The 10,929-nt window shown below is 39.2% G+C and overlaps 1 protein-coding gene across 2 annotated transcripts in view; it reads left to right on the top strand.

Moving 5' to 3' along the window:
- Positions 1-10,929, top strand: part of VPS41 (VPS41 subunit of HOPS complex) — a 111,512-nt gene that overhangs the window by 270 nt on the left and 100,313 nt on the right. The window contains exons 1-2 of one of the 2 annotated variants that reach the window (XM_072412221.1): positions 6,567-6,656; positions 10,629-10,667. In XM_072412221.1, coding sequence (XP_072268322.1) covers positions 6,639-6,656; positions 10,629-10,667 — 57 coding nt within the window. In that variant the 5' untranslated portion in view covers positions 6,567-6,638. Of the gene's footprint in view, positions 1-6,566; positions 6,657-10,628; positions 10,668-10,929 lie in introns of those variants that run through there. The other variant, XM_072412220.1, reaches the window with a different exon arrangement.

Genomic DNA, 10,929 nt, shown 5'->3' with positions numbered 1-10,929 from the left:
GCAGTAAATGCCTGATATGCAGTGTGCAGACCTAATGTGTGTTTTTGTATTATGTCCAGTGCATATCCCTATGTGTGCCTGCTAGTCCCTCTGTCTAGGCCATGTTTTGGGTTTTTACCTCTGTACCTTTTAATGTTAAATCCTGGAGTAGGAAAAACTTTTGAGTGTTCATGCACACTAGTGTGTTGTGGTAATGTATACGTTTCAGTAGCACAGCACAAGGCATGGCACCACACAGGACACAATTTAATGTGCTGGGGTCCATTCTTTGTTATTGGCACCCCATATGAGCCTCACTTGTGCATTGCAATGCATGGCAGACATGATTGTGTGATGCACAACATTTGTGTGTGAAGTGCAGTAATAAAATGATGAATGCAACAATGCCTGTGTGTTTATTATATTCACTGCATCCCTGTAAAAATGAGCCTTTACCCATTTAGCGGGATCCCCTCCATGCTGCAAGGGTTACCTGCTTGTTTTGCCTACAGGATGATAAAGGAAATAAATTATTCCTCCCTCCTCCCCTAGATAAAGCTTTCTCTGCTTCCAAGTCCTGGGTTGTGGGAGCCTTTATGACCTCACATACAATGTGGGAGTGCTGCTCCTGTATGGTACAGATTTGGGAGCACAGCTTTGGTTGCTGTTCTGATTACTTCACCTTGTACATCACCCATTAGGTAAAATGAGAAGTTGATGATTGCAATGGGAAAGGGGATCCACTGAAAGTGTAGATTTTTTTTTTAACCCCCTCAAATGCTTTGTTGCCTAAAGTATTACATTACACTCTAGTTTTACAGAGACAGAAATAAGTCAGATATAGTGTACTGGGACATGTTTAGTACGTGTTGCGTGCTAGTATGTGGTATAGGCATATGACATGAAAGTAGTTTTATCCAAAGTCTTTTCCACCATATACACAAGTTGATTCTTCCGTTCAGTTGAGAAGTCCATTTGATTGTTAGAGCTATTCAACCATAAATTTATTTGGTAAATAAAATTTATTTTTATCATAATGAGTTTTTGAGAGCTTCGATTTTCAGAACGTGTATGTAAGCATATCTTTACAAATATTGAGCATGACCAAGAAAAAAACCCATAGTGATCGATTTACTTATAATCGTTTACACAGAATTTGTACTCTAGAACTTCCTATACAAGCATTGCCACAGATTTTGTTGACCCACTGGTTATGGTACGATACAGAAAGACATTAATACGGTAGAAGAAGTCAAAAGCCAAATTTAAAAAAAAATTGCACAAGTTCTGAACGATAATATGAGAAGACATGGCAAGGTACTTAATATACAAACTCAAGGGAAAAAGAGAAAAGGGGGACATGAATGAAGCCTTTAAATATATTACCGGTGTGAATAAGGTTCAAGAATGCAGTATTTTCATTATGAAGCTAAAATCAACAACACAGGGACGTAACCTTAAGCTAGCAGGAGGAATGTTTTAAACTAACTTTAGAAATTTTATTAACCTGAAAGGAGTACTGTATGCTTGGAACAGACATCCAACAGGGTGAGTCAATCAACCATAAGTGAATATAAACATAGCCAAAGTAAATATATTTTGACAAACAAAGAAAACAACTTGACAAAAAAAGAAAACAACTTGACAAAAAAAGAAAACAACTCAACAAAAAAAGCCAACTGACTAGTAAAAAGCCTTCTTCTGTTGTCACTCTTCTATATTTCTATTGTATTAGAGCTTAGTTGGGGATGATGTCACAGGCCCACTTGGTGACCACCTTCTGGCCTTTCTGCTCAGAACCGCGCACATTGGCTAAGAACGAGGGTATTTTTCTTAAAACCCATTGCCTAGAATCTCCAGTTACTCTTTAGCCTTGTATGTGCAGCATCCCCAGCACATACATTGAGATTTTGCGCAGATGAAGGGGATTTTAGAATATGTTCTGCAGCCAATGAGTGCATTTTTTCCTCGCTATAATCTTGTTCTGGTTTTGGCTACAGGTCCTTTTTATCTTCTCAGGTCCAAGGCAATATTTGACTGCTGATTTTGGCCTGGCTGACCTGCGAGTGGTTTGGATTGCCTGTTTCCTGACCTCATGTATTTGTTTGCTGCCGGGATTGACCTTTGACTGTGACCCTGACTGCTCTTACTCTGCTTTTACTCTGGATACCTTGTTTGGTGGTCTGACTGCTTGTGTTTCTTGGTTCTGCTTCTGTCGGACTCCTGCCTTATCTGAGGATCACCTGGTTACTCACCCTGTACTGTCCTCCTTCCAATTGTGTCCCCTGCTTATGTGGGCTTCTGGTCCTCTCAGTCCTCCCCAAATTCTATCCTTTGCACACATAATTCCTGGGGGGCACCGTGTGCTGGGACATTCTGAGGCTGAGTGGGGGCTTAATATTGTTGATTGGAGAATTGGTTTCTGGTGAGGACTGGTACTGAACCAGGCTCTTACAAGCAGTGTACGGGTTTCTGTTTTTTCTGGTAAATCCCTGTTGAGATTTTACCATAGGCATGTAGCCTGACTGCTGTTCATAATGGGCTAGATTTTCCATTTATTTGCTTTTATTGGCAAATTACCTCTGCAGTGTTCTCCCCTGAAAATTTTTTCAGCCAGGTGGTAAAAAGTGGGCAGGGCAAGGAACAGCAAATTTAGTGCTCCCAGTTATTTATGCCACAGGTATCCAGTAACCCTTATTATTGTGTCAGTGTTCTTCCTACTCCCTATACTTCATTTCAACTTTCTAATGCCTGGTAATATGCCCAAACTGTTCAGTGCTGTGTATTTTAATTCAACTGCCTAGTGTTCTATGTTTGTGTAATCCCTTGTAGAAGTGTAATAATGTGATCAATGTGGTGTAACAAGTTAGGCTTAGTTCACATTAGCAGTAAAAAAACATCTACCCCTCCTGAGTGACTACTTGGCATCTGCTAGGAATTGGTAACTAGTGGTAACTGCTAGGCACATGGCTTTGGTATGTATGGCAGAAAAGATTAAAGGGGAGGGGTGCTCACCCTCCCAAAAAAAAAAAAAAAACTCATCACCACGTCCATATTCTTTGGGCAAAAAACCCTGTAAATCTGGTGAAATGTATCCACCCGCTGTGCGTGCGTGCGTGCTTGCGCGCCATATTCTCCAACCTAACAACTCACTGTGATCAAACTTTCAAATCTCCTAAATTGTTGGTATACAGGGGATTCCCATAGCTACTAATAACTAAAATTTGTGAGGATTGAACTTTTGCTGGTCCCATAGGAAAGGGCACCTAGGAGCCCAAAATTTAAAATGCAAATTAAGAACCCCCAGGGGCCACTTACATCGCAAGGCGCATTGGTGTGGGGCTCCTAATTTTTTTTTTTTTTTTTTTTTTTTTAAACCCACCTTTTACTCTAATTGTAATGCTGGGGTTCCAGTTTTAGATATAGCCAGTAATGTGTAACAGGGCAGTGTTAGTATGTGAGTGTGTTTTGAGGGGGGGGGGGTAGCCGAAGGTGTACCCACTGCACCCACATTTTTGGTTTTGTACACCCCACCATTCTAGGGAAATTCGGATACAAACAAGAAAAGCAGACAGGGTAACATAGTATGACACGTTAGAGATTTGTGACAAGTAGGTATCAATTTAGGGGCCCCACCCCAACGTTCCTTGCTATGTAAGTTGCTCCGAAGGTCCCCAATTTACATTTTCAGTTATGGACTCTTAGGCGCATTTGCTTTTGAACCAAACCCCAGTGTTAAATTTTTACAATTGTGACTCACATATCTTTAAATTCTTATCATCTGGGGCCTGAAATTGTGGTTATTATTAGCTATTACTATGAGGGTTCCCTGTGCACCCTGAAATTTTCAAGTCTTTATGAAATACCTTTTAGAAGATATGAAGGTTTGTACACAGAGAGATGTAAGGATGCAGAATGACATGCAGTTACACACATTGCTCTGATGACGTCATTACACATTGGTATATTGTTACACGATTTTATACGATACACATTGTTTTTATTGAAGACTCTGCACAGCTATAGAATGGGGGGGCGGGGGGGACAGCCTGTGTACCGATCTCATCATAGCTGTGCTGTTTACCATGGGCTCTTAGCAGCAGCTGTAATCCTCTGAACAGATGACAGCTGAGAATGGAGCAGGCTCGCCATTGTCCGTTCAAATGATTGGAGTGGTGAGCAGCTGGGTGGCCTGCCCACCAAAAACGGGCTGGGGAGAACTATGCTCTGGAGCCTTCTGAGTCCATATTGTTGGTTTTATGTACTAAAATAATATTATTTGGTCCACATTTCTTGTCATTATGACCTGCCTTTTGGTTACCATTACGTGATAATTTTACTGTTTGTTGACTGATCTGTTATACTACTTGAACTTCTAGCTCCCAATTTGTTCCTCAGACCAGGTACGGGCATACATTGGCCCAACTGTTCCCTATATATGCTGTATATACTCTTTGTAAGAAATACCCAATCACCTGCAAGGAAAAAAAAAACATGATTTTTTGCTTGAACATTTGGATTGCTGAAGTCACCAGAGTTCACCTAATTCAGTAATCTAAGTGGATTAATTCACCTTGGTATGTGAACATCCTAAACTCGGTAAAATCTAGTATATCAATGCCAATGTTTCTTTATAACAAATATATATTGATCATTCGTACATACAGGAGAGTGTTGGGGTGAGTTTATAAATATACTTTAGCTGCTATTACATGGAGGAAGTTATTGGAAACACTTTTGTATTCCTGATCATTTCCAGACTTGTGGCAGGTTATTTCTTGTACAAAAGCAGATAACATTTTAAGACCTTGAAATAGATTTTCTAAAAGTGGAAATGACAAAAACTTAATGTAGTGAAGATTAAGCTCTCCTTTCCTTAGGGGTGTACTTGTTTTCCCCTGAGGGTTTGAAACGCTGCAATATTGCACATTTTGGTGTGCTCCTTTTTTTTCCTGCTTGCATTTTGTCAGTGAATCATTTACTTTTATTCTGCATCATCATAGCTTTTAAATGTAATGGACCACATTACTTAATAGGACAAGTACAGAGCAAGTGCACTTTTGCGCTAATGCACTTTTTTGACATACGTCTCTATTTAAAGATCCTGAATAGACCTATGATATGAGGTTTAAATAAACTGAAAGTGAGCTGGTCACCCTTTTCTATCCTTTTTAATGGGTGTTTTAAAATTCTGCATAGAGCTGTTAGGTTGTCAACCATGGGAGAACTAATCAAAAATAAAAACATGATTCCTCCATAGTCTTTTTGCTATTTTTTATTTTTTATTTTTAATTTTTTTTTTTGCGCATTGTAATAAGTTTTTACTATGCCTGCATTAGAGGTAGACATTTTTGTATAGCACTTACTATCTGCTTAAAGCTGGACTCCAGCCATATAGCTAAATGGACAGAGGTCATAAACATAATATTAGGGCTGTTCAATTTGTCCTCAGATGTATAGAGTTTGCTTACAAAGCACCACCCTGTCTAGTAGGGCAGAAGCCCTGAATTATCTATGATACAATTAAGGCTACGGACACCCATTGCCGGTGGGTGGAGCCCCTTTCCGAGCAATACCCACTTAGCAAATCCCCGTACAAGTCCGTTCTATTGAACGAACTCACGCTGGCGCCCCGCTCATGCCTTTAAGCATGACGGGCAGGCAGTGAGCCGGCCCACATACAAAGGTTTCAAATATTAGGAATAGCAGTCTTCTCCCCAGACCTTTTTAGCTGGCCGCACCACCCAGCTGTTTTTGCGGGATTACTGATGAGTTGGGTCACAATACATGGGCTGCAACCCGCCTATAATTTCTTCCCACCCGGCTTAAAAAAGATTCTGGGTGGAATACTGAATAGTATACACATTATTATAAAGATTTACTCAGACTCAATTACTAGTTCTATATAACCCATTACAAGCAATTTAATTGTTAAATATTTTTTCATACAGGCAATATTTTGTTCTTATACCATTGTTGTATACATATATATACTGAATCTTTTGTCATTATGTCTTATGTGCCTTAGATAATCACCTTATGACATATTACTTCTGTATTACTGAACTATGTATTCTTTATAACATGTACTGATTGAATGTATTTGCTATATATATATATATATATATATATATATATTGCAAATGAATTTATGCGCATTCTCGTTATACGTATAATACCCCTGAGGAAGCCCAGACCGGGCTAAACGTGTCGGGTAAATAACTTACGTATGCGACACAATCACCAAACATTTGTATATTTCGGTTAGAAATTAAATGTCTAGTGCCCTTATAGGGCCAAATTGGTAATGACCAGGACCCAAGTCTTAGGTCATGCCAAACTGCTTTAGTTTGTGAAATGTATTATGAGATTTTATCATGAATACAATTGAAATTACTTGCCTAAAAAACCCTACTTTCCGACCTATTTTTTCATTTTGATTATCCCTGGCTTGGCAATTAGGCTCTATCTAAGGCCTATATTTATTATACCTCCACCAGATAAATATGCTTTGTTCCTGTTTTCAATTAAGGCTACGTACACGTCAGATGATTCTTGTCCAATTCTCCCCTCAGGGAAGTATCAGATGAGAATCTGGCGTGTGTGTACAGCGACCGACCAACATCGTTCATGGATCTGTCCTGTTGGATCCACAAAAGATGAATGACTGCAATGCTGTATGTATAGAGCTCCTTCATGCATCTTACAGTCCTTGGAAAGGATTGTGAAAGGGCAGTAAAAAGAAATGTAGCTGACTGATGAGCTTGTTGCTAGCACATGAGCACTGCAGCACAATACATTTTCCTCCTTGCCCTGCTCATCCTATTTTTAACTTGAGCTCTGCTGTATAGATAGATACCACTTGCAGTGCCTGCATTTCATTAATTGGATTGAGATGATGACTGTACCTTTTATATTGTTATCCTGTAATAGGTTACCCACAATGCCCGTGGATGCTACCCCCTAAGTAAGATACCTTCAGCTTTGATCTGATCCTCCTACTCCGAGCATCTTCCTCTCTTCACATTGCCTAGTTGATGGACTGTACCTTTTTTAGCCTTTGGTGAAAAACCTTTCATTCACAATTTGCTATCTTTACAGTATTTAAAGTGCAGTTAGTTCCAGTTTGAAAATTTGGCATCAGGCAGGTCTTTTTTGCAGAAAAGAACATGTGATGTCCCTCCTGGAAAAAAAATCATACTTAGCTGCCTGTTATCTTTTTTTGCATGCTAAGCGCAGAGAATCATTCTGGGATGATGCCAGATATCCTGGCATCCTCAGGGACCACTGGGGCTGAATGAACGACCTCAGGTCCGTGATTCCTTGTATTGGCCTCTGTCACTACTGTGTCTTGTAGTGATGTAGAACAGAAAAGGTAGAGCAGTATTGAAGTTTAGGTTGAACATAATGGAGTTTTGAGTTGCGACCCCTCAGAAAGGCAAGTATTAATTTTCAGTTGCAGGGAAAATTCTTTGGGTGCTTTGGAAAGCAACAAATTCCCTTTGGGGAGCACAGTGGTGTTGCCTCACCAATTACAACCTGCTGTTTGGACAGTGAGGGAACTTCACACTGATAAGTCATGTTCTCTCTTCTTCTCAACACATGTGCATGCTGTACAGCCTGTTTGGTAACTAGAACTGCTTTTCCTTTGTGCATTTCAACCCTTATATGTTGGGAATACAGGAGTCTGATATCTAGACAAGTGTTTTTTAACCAGGTTTCCTCCAGAAGTTTCTAAGGGTTTCCTTGAGCAATGAGTAATTTGTGCCTCTCAGTTCAGTTTAAAGCAGACCTATCGCTAACATTTTTACTTTACATAAAGGGGTAGACAACCCTTTATTGTAAAGTAAAAATATATTAATTTTTTTTTTTCCCCACCTGATCTCGTGTCTGAGCAGTGCGAGATCAGTTGATGAAAGACGATAGCGGCAGCCGGCATTTCCAGGACAAAGGGAGATTACAGAAGGGCGCGGGACCCAATCCAGGAAATCTCTGGAGAGATCCAGGGTTCTGCAGAAGATAGGGTAAATGTGTTTTTTTTTTTTTATTATTATTTAGTTTTGCGTTAAGTGACACCAATTATTTAATTTTTTTTTTTTTGGCTATCTGAAAGAATGACATTCGTCCCAATGTACCTTGAGCTGTGGCTATAGTAATTATAGCAGGGGTTCCCTGAAGGGTTCCGCCGTGTATATGCCCGGAGTTAAACTTTACAATACATTTCTTTAGTTTGTTTCTGATACTCCTCTTTCAGAATGTCTGTGTCTTCATATTTTCTATTGATTTTTTTTTTTTTCCTGACTGGTCACATGTACATATCTTACTAGCATGGATATCGAAGCTTCTTTTCAGGTAGCCATTGTTTTCTCCATAAGCATGGCTAAAATGCTTATGCTCTCAATGAGCATCCTTGTAGCATTTTATTGCTCTTGGTAACTATAAATATTGTAAGTAAATCTTCATTTTGCTGACCTCCTAAGGAAGGCATCACATCAGCAACTTTTCTTTCATTGGAAATATGAAGGATTATCACTTGCTTACATAGCATAGTTTTATTATTTGAGGAAATATGTAGTAAATTGTCAAATATTTTACAAGCTTTGGGAGTATATGCGTATAGGGTTGTATTGGTATTTTGTTCAATTTATTTATATGTATATAAAATTTCTTTTCAGCCAGATATGGAAAAGCTGTAGCTGGGTGGTAAAAAAAAAAAAAAAAAAAAAAAAAAAATGTGGGCGGGGCAAATTTTGTGCTTCTAGTTTTTTATGCCACAGGTATCCAGTAACCCCTATTATTGTGTCAAGTGTTCTACCTACCCCCTATACTTTGTTCCAACGTTATAATGTCTGGCTTGTTAAAATGTCAAATTTTTCAATATTTTTGTATTATGCCCAAACTGTTCAGTGCTTTGTATTTTATTCCAGCTGCCTAGTGTTCCATATTTAATAGTGTAATCTGTTTTAGTAGTGTAATATTGTGATCATGGTGACAAAACAAGTTAGTCTTAGTTCTCATTAGCAATAATAAACTGGGCCGTTTACCCCTCCTGAGTGACTACTTGGAAACTGCTAGGCACCTAGGATTGGTAACCGGTGGTGACTGCTGGGCTTTTTCAGGCCTAGCCGTTTTCAAGCAGCAGTGGTTCTGGGTGAGAGGAAAGGGAGGGGTAAACGCAGCAAATGCAACCTTTTTGTGAATTCAGCATATCATTAGATGTGGCCTCTTAGCGCCGAAGTAACACAAAACTTTTGTGAAAAAATTTTCACTTGATCTGTCTATGAACTGAGCCCAGTGAGTCCCACGCTTGCTCCATTTCCCTCTTCTTTCTGATGCACTCCGTTCCATCAATTGCCGATCTCGTTGGCATGCGTAAAATTGAGCACTTTTTTTACATTATAGGAAAGCCCCTGATGATACATTCCCAATGTCTGGCATGCGCAAAAGGAGCAGCCCACAGCCATCTGGGATATGTGACACAAATACCCCAGGAGGCTGCAGTCCTTACCACCATGGCAGTAAAGACTGAATGTTGTATTTTCACAAGATTTTACAATTCTGATCCCCATATATTAAGCTGGGGTGCTGAAATTGTGCTTATTTTTATTACTAACTGAGTGTTCCCTGTGGATCCTGAAAATTTCAAGACAGGGAGGGAGATATGGAGGTTTATACACAGAGTTGTAGTGCTGCAGAACGACATGCAGTTACACACAGCTATCAGACTGCTTCAATGATATCACTCCGTGCGCCCACTCTGGTGGATACATTTTTACACGCACAGCTAGAGAATGGGGAATATGGGACAGCCTGTGTCCCTATCTCATCCTAGGTGTGCTTTTCTCCCTCCACCTGGCTCTTATCAGCAATCAACTCTTATCCGCTGAGAAGAGCTGGGTGAAGAGGGCAGGGCTAGGTGGCCTGCCCACCATAAGGGGGCTGGGGAGAAGTATGCATGGGCTACCCAGACCTTAATATAAGGTGAATAATTTGATCATGAATTCTTGCCCTAATAGGGTCTCCAGCAGTAATACGAATCTCTTACCTGTCTCCAAAAATTCAGCAATTGTCATTTTTCTTGTTCATTCTCTATATAATAAAATACAAAATCTGGTAGAATGAGAATCCTTTTTATTAGGATTTTACCCATGGTAGGCTCATTTTTAGATAGATATCTTGGCTGTTCAGTTCTCCAAGGCTTGAAAAGTTAACAGAAGTTGATTATTTTTTTTATAATACAGTTGGGGAGATTTATGAAATCTGGTATCAAAGCTAAAAGTGAACTGTCTCCTACACCTCTGTTTATTTGGAATGAGCATATATAGCCTTCTATACATCTGTATTAACAAACGTTCATCAGTTTTACATATTTTCTTGCGTGCAGGAAGTTATCTAGCCCCCAGCAAGGTGCACTGTTAGCAGCACATTAGTAACATTACCAAATCTCCCTACAATCTCATTAGAGTAGTGGTTGCAGGGAACAGTTAGACAATTATTACTTGTAGATGTTCTCTATAATGTAGCAAAATAAAACATTTTAAGGTAATGTCATATTTAAGATTGAAAATTGTTTCCCTCTACTGAATTATGAATAGCAATGATCAAAAAACTGTTTTGTTAACAAAATGTTTGTTTCTTCTTGTTCTTAGGAAGAGATGACTCCTGAAGAGTCTACTGAAGATTCAGAGGTGATTGTAATGTATTTATCATATTTACATTTTTTTGTATTTACTCTCACTGATCTAAGCACACATTAAATTATGTACTTGTTAACAATTCAGTTTGTGCCTTTAACATGTCTTTGGTAATTAAGAAATAAAAATTGTTTTATGTATGACTAGTATATGCAACTTTTTTGGGTAGTTTGAAATGAATAACTCAACTCTCCTTGCACCCTTGGAGATGATTTTCTTCAGCCATCTTGATTGGCCAGGCAAGAATGATAAAACT

The sequence above is a fragment of the Pyxicephalus adspersus genome, chromosome 5 (genome assembly GCF_032062135.1).
Source record: "Pyxicephalus adspersus chromosome 5, UCB_Pads_2.0, whole genome shotgun sequence".
Lineage (NCBI taxonomy): Eukaryota > Metazoa > Chordata > Amphibia > Anura > Pyxicephalidae > Pyxicephalus > Pyxicephalus adspersus.
This window is presented reverse-complemented; position numbering and strand designations above follow the sequence as displayed.